The following is a 17081-nucleotide window of genomic DNA, read 5'->3' on the forward strand; positions in this document are numbered from 1 at the left end:
AGCATTGTCCTGGTTTAGCCCGGGTAGGCCGTCATTATAAATAAGAATGTGTTCTTGAATTACTTGCCTAGTTAAATAAAGGTTAAATTTGAAATATATTTGTTTTACTTGTACTACTACAACTACTGTACTACTTCTACTACATCTACTGTGCTACTACTACTGTTCTACTACTGTACTACTACTACTGTTCTACTACTACTGTTCTACTACTACCACTGTACTACTACTACTACTGCTACTAATGTACTACTGCTACTACTGTACTACTACTACTACTACTACTGTTCTACTACTACTGTTCTACTACTACTGTACCACTACTACTGTACCACTACTACTGTACCACTACTACTGTACTACTACTACTGTACCACTACTACTGTTCTACTGCGCTACTTCTACTACTGCTCTACTACTACTGCTGTACTACTGCTGTACTACTACTGCTCTACTACTACTGCTGTACTACTACTGCTGTACTACTTCTACTAGTACTGCTATACTACTTCTACTAGTACTGTTCTACTACTACTACTGTACTACTACTTCTACTACTACTGCTGTACTACTACTTCTACTACTACTGCTGTACTACTACTTCTACTACTACTGCTGTACTACTTCTACTGTTCTACTTTTACTACTGTGCTACTTCTAATACTACTACTGTGCTAGTTCTACTGCTGTATTACTGTTCTACTACTACTACTACTACTGTATTACTACTACTGTACTACTACTGTTCTACTACTGTTCTACTTCTACTACTGTACTCCTACTACTGCTGTACTACTGCTGTACTACTACTGCTCTACTACTACTGCTGTACTACTACTGCTGTTCTACTTCTAATACTGTACTACTTCTACTACTGCTGTACTACTTTTGCTACTACTACTGTTCTACTACTACTGTACTACTTATACTGCTACTGTTCTACTACTACTGTACTACTTATTCTACTACTACTGTTCTACTACTGTTACTACTGCACTACTACTGCTATTACTGTTCTACTACTACTACTGTACTAGTTATACTGCTACTACTACTATTATAATACTACTTCTACTGTACTACGTATACTACTGTTCTACTACTGTTCTACTTTTACTACTGTGCTACTTCCATTACTGCTCTACTACTACTGTTGTACTACTACTCCTACTACTACTGCTGTACTACTTCTACTAGTACTGTTCTGCTACTACTACTACTACTACTACTATTATACTACTGTACTACTACTACTACTACTGTTCTACTTTTACTACTGTGCTACTTCTAATACTACTACTGTTCTACTACTGTACTACTACTACTACTACTGTTCTACTTCTACTACTGTACTACTTCTGTTCTGCTACTGTTCTACTACTAATACTACTACTGTACTACTACTACTACTGTTCTAACTACTACTACTTCTACTACTGTGCAACTTTTACTTCTACTACTACTACTGTACTACTACTGTTCTACTACTACTGTACTACTACTACTACTGTACTACTAATACTACTACTACGGTACTACTACTACTACTATACTACTAACTACTACTACAACTGTTGTACTTCTACTACTGTACTACTACTGTTCTGCTACTGTTCTACTACTACTGTTCTAACTACTACTACTGTACTACTTCTACTGTTCTACTTCTACTACTGTGCAACTTGTACTACTACTACTACTACTACTACTGTTCTACTACTGTACTACTACTACTACTACTGTTCTACTTCTACTACTGTACTACTTCTACTAATACTACTACTACTGTACAACTTCTACTACTGTACAACTTCTAATACTACTACTGCTCTACTCCTACTACTACTACTACTGTTCTACTACTATGACTGTACTACTTCTACAATTACTACTGTTCTACTACTGTTCTACTTCTATAACTGTACTACTTCTACTACTAGTACTGTTCTACTACTACTGTACTAGTACTGTTCTACTACTACTGTACTAGTACTGTTCTACTACTACTATATTACTTCTACTACTATTCTACTGCTACTATTCTACTGCTACTAGTTCTACTACTACTATTATTCTACTTCTACTACTACTACTGTACTACTTCTACTACTGTTCTACTCCTACTATTGTACTACTGTACTACTACTACTACTGTTGTACTTCTACTACTGTATTACTACTGTTCTGCTACTGTTGTACTACTACTACTGTTCTACTACTAATACTACTACTAATACTACTACCACTGTACTAGTTCTACTACTACTGTTCTACTTCTACTGTACTACTACTACTCTTCTACTACTACTATACTAGTTATGCTACTTCTATTATTCTACTACTACTGTACTACTACTACTACTGTTCTACTACTAGTACTACTTCTACTATTGTACTACTTCTACTACTACTGTTCTACTTCTACTACTTTACTACTTCTACTAATACTATTACGGCTGTTCTACTACTACTGTTCTACTACTACTACTGTTCTACTACTGTTCTATTACTACTACTACTGCTACTACTGTTCTATTGCTGCTACTACTACTGCTACTACTTCTACTACGACTTTTTCTTCTACTATTACTACTGTTCTACTACTACTACTACTGTTCTACTACTACTACTATTGTACTACTGTACTACTACTACTACTGTTGTACTTCTACTACTGTATTACTACTGTTCTGCTACTGTTGTACTACTACTACTGTTCTACTACTACTACTACTAATACTACTACCACTGTACTAGTTCTACTACTACTGTTCTACTTCTACTGTACTACTACTACTCTTCTACTACTACTATACTAGTTATACTACTACTATTATTCTACTACTACTGTACTACTACTACTGTTCTACTACTACTAGTACTACTTCTACTATTGTACTACTTCTACTACTACTACTACTGTTCTACTTCTACTGTACTACTTCTACTAATACTATTACTGCTGTTCTACTACTACTACTACTGTTCTACTACTACTACTGTTCTACTACTGTTCTATTACTACTACTACTGTTCTACTACTGTTCTATTACTGCTACTACTGTTCTATTACTACTACTGCTACTACTTATACTACTACTGTTCTATTACTACTACTACTGCTACTACTGTTCTACTACGACTACTGTACTACTTCTACTACAACTTTTTCTTCTACTACTACTACTGTTCTACTACTGTTCTATTACTACTACGACTACTGTACTACTTCTACTACGACGTTTTCTTCTACTACTACTACTACTACTACTGTTCTACTACTGTTCTATTACTACTACTACTGCTACTACTGTTCTACGACTACTGTACTACTTCTACTACGACTTTTTCTTCTACTACTACTACTGTTCTACTACTACTACTACTACTGTTCTATTACTACTACGACTACTGTACGACTTCTACTACGGCTTTTTCTTCTACTACTACTACTACTACTACTGTTCTACTACTACTACTGTTCTACTACTACTACTACTACTACTACTGTTCTATTACTACTACTACTGCTACTACTGTTCTACTACGACTACTGTACTACTTCTACTACGACTTTTTCTTCTACTACTACTACTGGTCTACTACTACTGTACTACTTCTACTACTACTACTGTACTACTTCTACTACTACTACTACTGTACTACTTCTACTACTACTACTACTAGTACTGTTCTACTACTCTAGTACTACTTCTACTACTACTACTACTGTTCTACTACTACTACTACTACTGTTATGCTACTACTGTATTACTTCTACTACTACTGTTCTACTACTACTACTACTGTACTACTTCTACTACTACTAGTACTGTTCTACTACTCTAGTACTACTTCTACTACTACTGTACTACTTCTACAACTACTACTACTGTTCTACTACTACTGTACTAGTTATACTACTACTGTTATACTAGTTCTACTACTACTATTATTCTACTACTACTACTGTACTACTTCTACTACTGTTCTACTACTAGTACTACTCCTTCTACTATTGTACTACTTCTACTACTGTTCTACTTCTACTACTGTGCTACTTATACTAATACTTATACTACTGTACTACTGTACTACTACTACTGTTGTACTACTACTGTTCTACTACTACTACTGTACTACTTATACTAATACTTCTACTACTGTACTACTACTACTACTACTACTACTAATGTTGTACTACTACTGTTGTACTACTACTGTTCTACTACTACTACTGTTCTTCTACTACTACTTCTACTATTATTCTACTACTACTACTACTGTACTACTTCTACTACTGTTCTACTACTACTAGTACTACTCCTTCTACTATTGTACTACTTCTACTACTACTGTACAACTTTTACTACTACTACTGTACTACTACAACTTCTACTACTTCTACTAATACTACTACTACTACTGTTCTACTACTGTACAACTTTTACTACTAATGTACTACTACTTCTACTACTACTACTACTACTACTACTACTACTACTACTACTATTCTACTACTACTGTACAACTACTACTATTCTACTACTACACAACTTCTACTACTACTGCACTACTACTACTACTGTATTACTACTAATGCTGTACGAGTGTACTACTACTACTTGGCAATTACTACTACTGTTCTACAGGTTATTGAGAGATTATAATATGTTTATATTTCGTTCTTTGCCAATCCCCCCCTCCTAGATGTTTACATCTGTCAGGGTCTACAGACTCAATAATGCCAATCTGACCAACCAGGGCCTCAACAAGATCTTCACTGACCTCTGTGAGAATTTACTCAAGGTAAAACCACACACGCACAATGGGGATACGCTGGTCAAGCCCATGCATTGGTGTTCCTCTTACTTAATCTACGTAATCTTTAACTTCTGTATTAAATTGAAATGTCTGCTTTTTATTTGTCTGTGTAGAGTCTATACTTTAAGTTACGTTCCATGATCCCCTGCTGTCTATGCCATCTCAACTTCACTGTAGCCGTACCAGAGGAAGAACTCATACAGGTGAGAAGACACACACCTAAGAACACTTCTCCTATTTTGTCCATCTTTCCTATAAACATTTTGGTCAGTATTAGGGAATTGGAATTGCCAGGGACCTCAAGATACGATATTATAAAGATACTAAGGTGCTGATACGATATGTATTGCGATTCTCACGATCCTATATGTATTGCGTTTCGATAAAGGTGTTTTATTGATTTGATGTTCCAACATATTGTTCACTATGCATCTGCTGCAGAGAGACGAGAGAGCATGAGAAATTTTGTTTTGTTCACTCAGGGAAATAAGTGCTGAAAACATGTTGGCTCACTATTTAAAAAGAAGATGGAGAATAAGCTATATTCCTCAAACTCATCGCTGGGCATCGAAGCCAGTTTCACTGCGTTTTTTAATTGTTCCCCTCTAATCCGGGACTGATTTCAACCTGGGACACCAGGTGGGTGCAATTAATTATCAGGTAGAACAGAAAACCAGCAGGCTCCAGACCTTGTAGGGTAAGAGTTGAATAACCCTGGGTTTAGGGCTGGGCGATATGTTTGTGTGCCATATTCCAAATGCCTGTATTGCAAGAATCAAGGTTTTGTTATTCTCCGTTTTTTTTTGCATTTATGTCCGCTTGTTCTCATGTTGTATTTTTGGTTTCGTCTCATTCACTCCTCTTGTGTTGTGTGCACCTTCCCATTTACATTAGAGGTCTGTATATAATGATGAAATGCATGTCTCCGCCCTAACAAGACGGGAAGGCAGGCGACAAGCTTAGGTTCAAAGATAGCCTCTAGAAAATGCATTGCCCTAATTTTGGACAATATTTTAGCGAGAGTGAAACCTTTCACCACAGATGGAACAATGAAACAGATATTTCACTGGATGTATAAATATGAAGCATCTGCCCGGCGTTTCCACTAGTGAGAGGAAGCCCAGTGGCCAGCAGTGAAAGGATATGGATTTTGGTCGACATTCTGCAAATTTTCTCATCAATTAAACATTTGATCTCAATACAGTTTTCTGTTCCAAAACTAGAATCTGTTTTAAGTAGTAGACGTTACAGTTTTTAAAAATTGCGTCGTTTAGAAGGAGTGCAAAGCCGAATTTAGTTATTACACGCACTCGCTTCACAGAGTAGGCGTTCCCTTACGGAAATATGTAGATGATGCTAGAACAGGCAAATAGGATCTCGCTAGCTCGTGCTTGGTCTGCCCACCTCCTTGCTTGTTCTGCCCACTATTACTCATTTGTTCTCATTGGGAACGAAAGACTGTGGTCTATCTTGGTTTAGTTATAAAAATCTTTGCTTTCAACTTCGCCTCTTCCACTATGGTTTACACACACACCAAGCCCCTCCCCCTGCCTCCATTCGCCAACAAAGTTGAGATTACATCTTCCTCTCTGACAAGCAGTTTCAACTCTCTATTTGAGATTTGGTCCAACAGAATCGGTCACATGGACACCAAAAAACAAAGTGAGACATTATTTTACTGTAATAGAGGAGAAGTAAAATTTTCTAACGAGACCATTTTATGTCTCAACTACCCAAATTGCGTGAAGAGCAGACACTACTGAAACGAGAGTATCAATGAACATTGATTCTGGAAAATGAATTCTGTTAGTCGCGAGCGGCATTGTGGTACCACATACCGCTAGCAGCATTTTAGCCAAAGACTGTTAACTAGTCTGTGTTTCATAAATGTGCAATAAACATAAAACACAATTATATAAGGAATTGGAAACTTGTTTCCATTCTGAGAAATAAGGTAGGCCGCTTGATTTCAACATGTGGACAGGCTAACATGCTTTTCAAAGAGTTGGAGACAGACCGAATGGTGTGTTCATAACAATTCAACTGTTCAACCTTGTTAGCTAGCAAATAGATCCCAAGTTGGCTAAACTTGAAATATAAAGATTCGCTGACTAATCACTAACACGTGGGCTTGAGAGATTGTTGATGAGAGCTGTGTTTAAAAAATGGTGGAGTCTAATGGCTGTACAAGATGTTAGTCATTATTAGTGAATGTGCATTATGCATGGTTCTAGTTAAATTTGTAACAAAACAGGGCATTTTCATAGACAGACTTAAAAGCCAGATCAGTGATTATTGCAAAAAAAGCAGTTTAAACTATTTTGATAACATTCTTAAATTATTAGTGGGTCTTATGGTTGTGGAAGGCTTATATTTAGCCTAGGTATAACTTCACAAGCCCTGAATTCATTAGATAATTGCTGACTATTAGAAATGCACCATTTGAAGTGTATTTTACCTTTAATTGTACAACAACGCGTATTAAGTAAAAAAGTATATATTTAAAAAACATTTGAAAAAATCTAGAAACCCCTATATGTTTTTAAAAATCGGGATAAGATTTTTAGGCCATATCGCTCAGCCTTACCTGGGCTATAGGATGGGTTTTAGTGCTTGTACAGCTGACTAGCGCTAGCTAAAGCTATCTTTTTAAGAAGTCGATACTTTGAGTCAAATATCTATATAATATCCAAAAATAATACTGCGATATGAAACTGTATACATTTTTCCCCCTATCACTTTACCTGACATTAGTGTCAATAAATGATAGCGACAAGGTAATGATAGTTTAATTTTCTCACATACCCTCTCCCGTTTTCTCTCCCCCTGTCCTCTCCAGGTGGCGGTGACAGCTGTAGCCATGAGTTTTGACAAGGAGACTCAGCTGGCAGCAGACAAGGCTCTTAACAAGGGTTAGTATTCTCAAAGGCTGTAGGTCAGGGGTTAGAGATAAGGGTCTGGTGTTATGGAGAGCTGAAGGAGACGAGACACTTGAGATTTGAGTTAGTGCACTTGGGTGGGTTGAGGAGTGAAAGAGATTAAACTCTGTGTGTTTGTTTGTTTTCCAGGGAGTGGTGAGAATGAAGAGCAGCTACAGTTTTCTATGGAGCTGTGTGGAGAGTCAACGTCTTCCAGCAACCAGCCTACAGCCAAACCTTCAGGTACACCAATCCTCATCTCTTATAATCCTGGATCACTAACAACTGCCTAACCTTTAACCTCCAATAGCCATCCCTCAGCAGACAAAACATCAGAAATCCTCTAAGCGCCTGGAACGTCTCACTCCTTGAAGCTCCCTTAACCATAGTGTTCTACTCTGTCCTCTATTTGAATATGTTCTGTAGTAGTTGTGTTAAACATGACTTTACCGCCTGTGACTGTATGACCAGGTAAATGATGTAACTGTATAACCAGGTACATCCTCTCTCAGGTGTTTTAGACCTGCAGCCATGTCTGTGTGTGTAGAGCTATGTTGAGTAGCACTGTGATGACTATAAGAAAAACAATCCTGCTCATCACTGATCTGGAGAGAGAGCTGGGGTTAAACCAAAATGGCCGCCCGCCCTCCACATCAGCCAGGACTAGGAGCTAGACCTAGGAGATAGGATTTAGGACAAGGGAATAAGATGTGTATATAGGACCAGGTATAAGGAAGTGTCTGTAAGGTATTGAGATACAGTGTGTTGTATCTTGCTGAGGCCTGAAGAGTCAACATCTGTGGTTGTGTGTGTGTCGACAGGTCTTCCAGAGAGTGCCATGACCCACTCCTCATCTCGAGGTAAGCTCCCCCACCCACCCCCTCCTTGCTGCCATGGCTACCACGGCCCTTTTTTAAGTTCTCATCCTTTTGTTCTCCTGCTCCGCCCCAACCTCCTCCTTTTATTTTCTCTATATTATTTTTCTTTATGTGTCTATATTATGTTCTATGTCATGGGTGTATGCGGTTTTCGGAACGTGTGTGGTGTGTGTATGCACGCTTATGTATGCGGTGTGGATGTTGTGTGTGTGTGTGCGAGCTTGTGCACGTGTGTGTGTGTATGTTTCTCCAGTTTCCTCGGTTGATTACGGTTCCTTTGCAGACAGATGCAGCACCTGGCTAGAGCTGCTTAGGCTGAAAGCTCACACCATAAGACGAGGATCAGTTAAGACAAGTAGGAGGACACAGTCGCTAGCAAACTCTGGTACACACACACACACACACACACACACAAACATACACATCCCTCCCCAATTGCCGTTGGGGGGCGGAGCGTCACAGATCATGCACCAGCTGATTAACTAGAGTGTGAAAGTTGAAGCCCCGCCCCTCAGAGGAATGACCAACCAACAGCCAGCGTATAACCTCTGACCCTGTCGCCATAGTGACAGACATGGAGGAAGTAAACATGAAAGAGGATCTTAAAACACACTAAAAACATATCTCACTAAAGCTGGCGACTTGGGGGAATTGCAGTTTGATGCTACATAAATGAACTTTGTCATAAACTGTGATGATAACTGGGCATAATTAACTGGGAATAAAAAACAGGACAGGTCTCAAATCACACCCTATTCCCTTTGATGCACTACTTTGGAACAGAGCCATATGGCAGATCCCTGTGTAATGCTCTAACTCGGGAGTGGGGAGGGATTTGAGATGCAGACTTAATGTTATTCTAATTGCTCTGAAGGTCCCAGGTCGGATTGAAGCATCATTCACTATGTTACGAGATGGAACATCTTTCACACTCTGGCTTGATTGAATCATTCTGCTTAGCAGACTGCCTAATTTGTTTCTATTTTGTATCGATCGTACACACACACACACGCTAATTTAAACAAGGCCACATAGGGACTCTAACACACACACACAAACGGGTAAATGCATGCATACACACACAAGGCCTGGCCAGTCTGTCTGTCTGTATGTACGTCTGTCTTGTCTGTTTGCAGAGGCTGTATGGTTGTTTGCCTGTCTGTCACTGAATGGTGCATGGCAGCTCACGCTTTCATCCCTGTGATTATACTGTCATCATGCTACACTGCTGCGCATTCTCTCACACACACAAACAAACAAACAAACTAACTAACTCACAGCTTATAGTGAGTGAGTGGTTCATTTGGGAGGTGTGGGGTCCCTAGTTTGTGGGCGAGCCTAAACAATATATACTGACAAAGACACCTATCACAGAATACTACAGGTCGCGGCGGGACCTACACGTTTTTTGATAGAATGACTGTAAGGCACATATGTCAGAGTCAAGGCCCGCGGGCCACATCCGGCCCGCAAGAAGGTTTTTTACGGCCCCTGGGATGATCTTGATTTATTATTAGAACCGGCCCGCAGCAAGCCGGCAGCCCGCAGATCTTTTACACGCACCAATACTACATTTCCCACAATGCAAAGGTGACGCACCGAGCAGTAGGCTGCTTCATTTCAATATTTATTGGCACAGCAGTCGTCAGCATCACAGTAAAATTAACTTTCAGATACCCATCAAAAATGGCAAAACGGAAGGTGGATACTGAGAACCGGGGGTTTCAAACAAGGTGGGAGTCGGAGTATATGTTCACGAAGGTAGCTGGAAAACCTGTGTGTCTTCTGTGTGGAGAAAGTGTGGCGGTACTGAAAGAGTATAATCTGAGACGACATTATGAAACGAAACACGCGGACAAAAACAAGAATATGGACATGGAACAAAGGCTACAAAAGGCAGAGGAATTAAAACGAGGCCTCAAATCTCGACAGGCTCTGTTCAAAAAAGCCAAATCACAAGGCCAGGCTGCTGTCAAGGCCAGTTTTATTTTGGCAGAAGAGATCGCTAAATCAGCCCGGCCATTTACGGAGGGGGATTTCATCAAAAACTGCATGATTAAAGTTTGTGACGAAGTTTGCCCAGAAAAAAGGCAACTCTTTTTAAATGTGAGTCTGAGCAGAAACACCATTGCCGAGAGAGTAGACCAGTTGTCCATCAATCTAAAAGAGCAGCTTGTGAAAAAGGGAAAAGATTTTATTGCATATTCCTTGGCTGTGGATGAGAGCACCGACATTTCTGACATTGCCCAGTTGTCAATTTTCATCCGCGGAGTGGACTCCAGCCTAAGCGTGACAGAGGAGTTTTTGGCTTTACGTCCTATGCATGGCACAACTACGGGGCATGATTTGTATGAAGAGGTGTCAAGATGTGTAAATGAGATGGAGCTGCCTTGGGAAAAACTCGTGGGTTTGACAACCGACGGAGCACCTGCGATGTGTGGACACAGGAGCGGACTGGTGGCGAAGATACGGGAAAAGATGCAAGAGGAAAACGCGACAGGTGAGCTGACAGCTTATCATTGTATCATACACCAGGAAGCGTTGTGCGGTAAAGCCTTGAAAATGGAGCATGTAATGAGCATCATCACGCGCACAGTTAACTTTATCAGAGCCAAAGGTTTGAATCACCGCCAGTTCAAGGCATTTCTGACGGAGTTAGAAACGGAGCATGGTGATTTGCCTTATCACACAGAGGTGCGATGGCTAAGCCAGGGAAAGGTGCTTCAAAGATGTTTCGAGCTTCGTGAGGAGATTTGTCTATTCTTGGACAGCAAAGGGAAAGACACAACACAACTCCGAGACGAAATGTTTCTGTGTGAAATGGCTTTTCTGTGTGACATTACGAGTCATCTGAATGCAATAAACTTGCAGCTGCAGGGTCGGGATCGTGTCATCTCTGATATGTACAGTACAGTGAAGGCATTTAAAACCAAACTGACTCTGTGGGAGACGCAGATGCGGAAAGAAAATTTGAGCCACTTTCCCAGCTGCCAGACCATGAAAGAGAAGCTCTCTACCAGTGCGTTCCCGAGCACACAGTTGGCTGATAAAATAGGTATGCTTACCACTGACTTTCGACGCCGATTTGCTGACTTTGAAGCACAAAAAAGCAGGTTGGAACTGCTCGGTAACCCATTTGCTGTTGACGTGGAAAGCTCACCACCAAACCTCCAAATGGAGTTGATTGACCTCCAATGCAATGATGCACTGAGGGAAAAATATGCGGCAGTGGGTGCTGCGGAGTTTGCCCGTTTCCTCCCCGGCACAATGCCCCAGCTGCGCATCCAGGCTGCTCAAACGTTGTCTATGTTTGGCAGCACATACCTGTGTGAACAACTGTTTTCTTTGATGAACCTGAACAAAACATCACACAGAAGTCGACTTACTGCTGAACACCTCCACTCAATTCTGAGGATTTCTTCAGCTCAGAGCCTTACCCCGAACATTGATGAACTTGTGGAAAAGATGGGACACCACCAAGTATCACCCTCAACCTCAAACAAGTGAACATTACTGTGCAATCACATATTTAGAGTTTTTACTCAGTTCAAGTTTAAAAGTTAAAATTTAATATTTGTTTTCACTGCATGTTACTTCTCCTTAAACAAAGTGTTGTTTTTGATTAATAGATTTTTGCACTTTATTTTTTTGTATTTCAATCCAATTATATTTTAAAAATATTTCAGTTGAGTGGATGATAGAAAATTGCTATTATTGTTTTTTCTTTGAAGTAAATTTAGCCCACTTTTGCTAAAATAGAAAATATAGTCTACTGATGGTGCCTTGAATACCGGTTTCTTTCATTTAATGTTCATGTTATGGGGATATTTATATAAAGGAAATTTGTCTTTTGTGTCTGTTGAAAATTAAAGATTACTGACAGAGCCATAAGAAAATATTGCTTTATTTATCTGATCATATTGTAATATATTTGTTAGGTTTTCAGTAGGTTCAATTAGGTTCACTAGACTATATGCGTCATTTAAAAATTTTTCAATGAACATTCGAACAGTCCGGCCCTCGTCTTGTAGCTGATTTTTTTATTTGGCCCTCCGTCCATTTGACTTTGACACCCCTGCTGTAAGGTAAGTTATGGCAACTTTTTAAATGGACACTTTACTCAAATGAATCAAATATATAATTTCCCCCTCCAGAAATGAGCCCAATAACATATTTCTCCATATCGTCAGGCTGTAACCCAACTGATGCAGTATAGTGGCAATAAATAAATAAGCTGAAGCATAGGGTTTCCCATCTGTATTTACCCCATTGGGCTGATCATTAGCTAGACCAAACTCTAAAAATGATCTTGTTGCTAGTTAGCAACATATTGATGGTTTGAAAGTCCCTGGAAATGTGCCACTGGCACTCATCAAAGGACCATGTACAGTGAATATAATGTAGGCCTACCAGTTACACCTGACCCGTGCTACATTTAGCCCTGGTCTCCCCATGCATTCAACACTATTGGCTAGTGCTAGATGTGCATAAACCTAGCTGCTTAAAATGGTGCAGGTCACACGCTTTTAGGAGTTGAGAAATGAGCATAGTAAAAGATCCTCCTCTTCAAAACTGCTTTCAAATGTGTGTGTTCCCACCACTGCATTAAGAACGCTGTACAATGACTGGGCATGCATGTTTCTCTTCCTGTGCAGAAATTTGAATGCTCCTAACTCTTGAGAGAAATATTATTTTCTCGTATAGATTGTGACAAGCTGACCAATTTAATAAATAAACTATTCTACTATGGGGTTGTCTGATTTTGCTGTTGCTTACTCATGTTGTTGGCCGAGGAAAAAGAAATGTGGACAAAAGAAATTCATTAGATATCCCTAATTCAAAATGTGCTTTTCCAAAGTTACCAGCTCTCATTTGGATCTGCCTAAATTTAACCCGTTTGTAGTTTGCATTCAAACTCCACACACACACTCTATATCCATTTCCTCCAGCTCATAGCTCATCATATCTGCTATTCTTTGTAGCACCATCTAAAGGCTGAGTCTGGTATCTCCATCCCTCCCTCCCTCTTTTTCTCGCTCGCTCCCTTTCTCTCCCCCATTCTCTCTCCAGCCTCGTCCTCAGAGCGCTGCAGTCCTCTCCCAGAGGTGCGGTCCCGGTCCCTACGCTCCACCAGGTCGTTGCCATGCGGTGCCCCTGTTACCGTGGTGAAGATGACTCCTCTGTCCTTTCTCCCCAGGACGCGTATAGTCAAATACTTGGGAATCATCAACATGTTCTTCATTAGAGAGACCACGTCACTACGAGAGGTACACGCACACACACGTTTGTGTAATAGATTCCTGCAGGTGTCATCAGAGATTAGTAGGAAATGATTACATGTCTTTCTGTGGTGTGCGTAGTCTGTTCCTCTGCTAGCTCATTGCAATAATTCCGCAAAGATGAACATATTTACCTGTGTGTGTTTGTTAGGAGGGGGGTGTAAGTGGGTTCCTGCATTCCTTCATAGCGGAGGTGTTTGCCATGGTCCGTGCCCATGTAGCAGCTTTGGGGGGCAACGCCGTAGTGTCATACAGCATGAAGGAGTGTGTCTTCATGGAAAATCCCAACAAGAACCAGGTACACACACACACACTGTTAACTTGCTCTTTTAATTAAAGAACTGGAGGCCTATAGTATTGTTCTGTTTGAACTACAATATTTTCTCAAAGAACCACCAGGTTAACCCCTTACACTCGTGGAACTTGACCTATGTGGTTTGGGCCAAATTGAAATGAACTATAATAAGCATAGGTATGACCATGGTAGCAATTCGAAGATAACACATTGAAGGTTATGGGTAAATGATCAGACTCCAAACATTACACTTGATTTGATGTGCTTTTTATATTTACTGTACTTTTACACAGCATTTGTCAATAACAAAATCTGAAAATACTCTGGATTTATTCAGTAACAATAAGAATATTCATTGAAATGTTGGAGTAGGTGCAAGATAAGAAAACAAGATTACAAGGGTTTGAGTGAGAGGTTGTCTTGAAGTGGCCACACACCTGTCAACTGTACACAGTTCCTAAGTCATTTCAATGCACTTTTATGACACAAGGAAAGAGTCTTCAACTATAAGGTGCTTTTTTGTAGCTCTTCTAGATTTGATATTGAGGAACTAGAGCAAGAACACTTGAAGTTTATTGTTTGGAACACAGCACTGCGTCCTCACCATCACACAATTACTTTTGATGTTTAAAAAAATTTCCGTTATAAATTGCAATCTGGGTCAGGTGGGCATCATTTGATATCTTATTCTATTGCCAACATGGCTAGCTAAGTTATAAAATATGATCTCACAGTGTTAGGCTTTCAAAAGGCACTTCAGACAAACAGATTGTAATTTTAGTGAGCATAGTACGGAGTCATGAGTGCATTCAAGTGCGTGTTCCACTGCAAATTTTCTCCACAATATAACAAACATAGGTTCATTCTGTTCAGGACAACCCAGGGTATAACGCATGTTTTCCTTGTAATTGGATCAAACATAACGATCACAAACGTTGATTCTGTAAATTACATGAGTTTTCAAAAAGGAAATGTGAGGTGCATGGGTGTGTGGTTAGCTTGCATGACATCAGTGGTTTTTATTATATTCCTCAACATCTCATCTTTTAGAACACATCAACTCCTCTCGATTTACAGCATGTCCCTCACTCAGAGAACAGATGTGCAAAAGTAGCCCAGTTAGCAGGATGGATTGGGAGCATGTTGTTGCACTTGATGCTCAAGTTTATAACGGCTGTCAGTCAACTCATACAGTGCTGTGAAGCAGATAACTGGAGCTCTGACGTCATGTATGTCATGTTACTGTACAGCCACTGTGTTCCAATTTAGGCACTTAATAACAAATTCAATAACAAAATCTGACATTTTCAACCCGTGTACGGGATGACGGGCTGTGAGTGCAAAGGACTACAGACCCTCATGTCTGTCTTCTTTTTCTATCTCGCCCTTCTCTCTCTCTCTCTCTCTCTGTCTCTCTCCAGGCTCAGTGTCTGATTAATGTTAGTGGTGATGCTGTCATCTTTGTCAGAGAATCAGACCAGGAGGCCATACCCCCTCTGATTACTAGCGGACAGACCAGCACCACTGGGGCTGATGGGACCACATGACACACACACACACACACACACTTGAGTCTAGCCATCCAAATAATTGTGATTTATGTCTGCCATAAACAGACTAGTTGATGGAGAAATTGTCCATTAAGGCACTCTACATAAGCCATTTAGAGGCATTATGTAATGTCTTGTCTGTCTGTCTGTCTGTCTGTCTGTCTGTCTGTCTGTCTGTCTGTTGGTGATATAATAGACATTCCAATACATAGTGAAGTTTTAGGCAGCTAAAAGACTGATTGCTCTCCATCCAGACTCAGCAGTCACTAGCCGGTTATTCTAAAGTGTACAGGGTAGTCATTAGTACACAGCCATGGTAAAGAGTACCATACTCAGTACAGCAGGGTTTCCCAATAGGCAGCCCGTGGGCCAAATTCGACCCGTGTGTGGTTTTATATCATTTCAGAGCAAAACAAAACATGGTTTTATATCATTTTTGCTCTTTGACATAAGACTGTAAAATCACCAGGAAATTAGCTCAAAGTGATTTTAATTTAGGAAATCTGTTTCCAAGTATTCACACGCATAGCTATAGGCATATGTGATCGTATCCTAATATAATAAAATCAAATCGTGTGAAATGATTGTTTTTGTGAAATACTATATCTGTTTGGGATTCTTGTGGTCAATTTGAAGGGTACTAATTATTTATAACTATTTTCTGGACCCCCGACCATCTGCTCAAGGAAAAGTAGGCCCACGATTTAGTAATTTGGGACCCCTGCAGTACAGGGTAGCCACTACTGAAGATGGCCATACTAGAGAACAAAATTGAGTTTAATTGTCTGTCACTGTATGACAATGTTTTTGGCAAACATGCACACAAACATACACCCACCCTGTGGACAGCCTCCTGTCACACTCCTGCCTGTCCTGACTGCGGCCTCAACGGTGTCCATACTACTGAACTCTCCTGTTTTTAACAATCATGTAAATGCTGGAAAATAAACTTATTGCGATGACCTCTTTTTGTTCATAGTCTGGGTGCAACGATAACTTTTATTTGCGTAAATGTACTCTAAAATCTGATTTTAGTATTTTTATAAAGTTAAAGTATATTAGTGGTGTCTAATTTTGCATGTCTAATGAAGTCCTTGAAGTTTGATTCATTGTGTAAGAAGTAAGGGTATGTGATGCGTTCTACTGTTAATGAATACAACCTGTTTCTCTTTCTCTGTAAGACTTGAATATAAATAAATATAGAGTATGTTACTTAGTGTCTAGCAGCATGTGTCTACTATTGTCATGACTCTGTCAGCTTGTTGCCTGAGAAACAGTACTGCACAATAAACTGAACTACAGTGAAAAACAGCCTGCCAATGTCTGGTCCGGTCTAT

The 17081-nt window shown here is 39.8% G+C and overlaps 1 protein-coding gene across 3 annotated transcripts in view; it reads left to right on the forward strand.

Moving 5' to 3' along the window:
* The window catches only part of LOC139372815 (C2 calcium dependent domain containing 5), a 64218-nt gene extending 47163 nt beyond the window's left edge, over window positions 1-17055 (forward strand). For all 3 annotated transcript variants that reach the window (XM_071112642.1, XM_071112624.1, XM_071112633.1), the window contains 9 exons: window positions 4711-4809; window positions 4938-5027; window positions 7664-7736; window positions 7893-7985; window positions 8564-8602; window positions 8904-9005; window positions 13691-13887; window positions 14051-14197; window positions 15616-17055. In XM_071112642.1, coding sequence (XP_070968743.1) covers window positions 4711-4809; window positions 4938-5027; window positions 7664-7736; window positions 7893-7985; window positions 8564-8602; window positions 8904-9005; window positions 13691-13887; window positions 14051-14197; window positions 15616-15741 — 966 coding nt within the window. In that variant the 3' untranslated portion in view covers window positions 15742-17055. The remainder of the gene's footprint in view (window positions 1-4710; window positions 4810-4937; window positions 5028-7663; window positions 7737-7892; window positions 7986-8563; window positions 8603-8903; window positions 9006-13690; window positions 13888-14050; window positions 14198-15615) is intronic.
* The last annotated feature ends 26 nt before the right edge of the window (window positions 17056-17081 follow it).

This window comes from Oncorhynchus clarkii, chromosome 2 (genome assembly GCF_045791955.1).
Source record: "Oncorhynchus clarkii lewisi isolate Uvic-CL-2024 chromosome 2, UVic_Ocla_1.0, whole genome shotgun sequence".
NCBI lineage: Eukaryota > Metazoa > Chordata > Actinopteri > Salmoniformes > Salmonidae > Oncorhynchus > Oncorhynchus clarkii.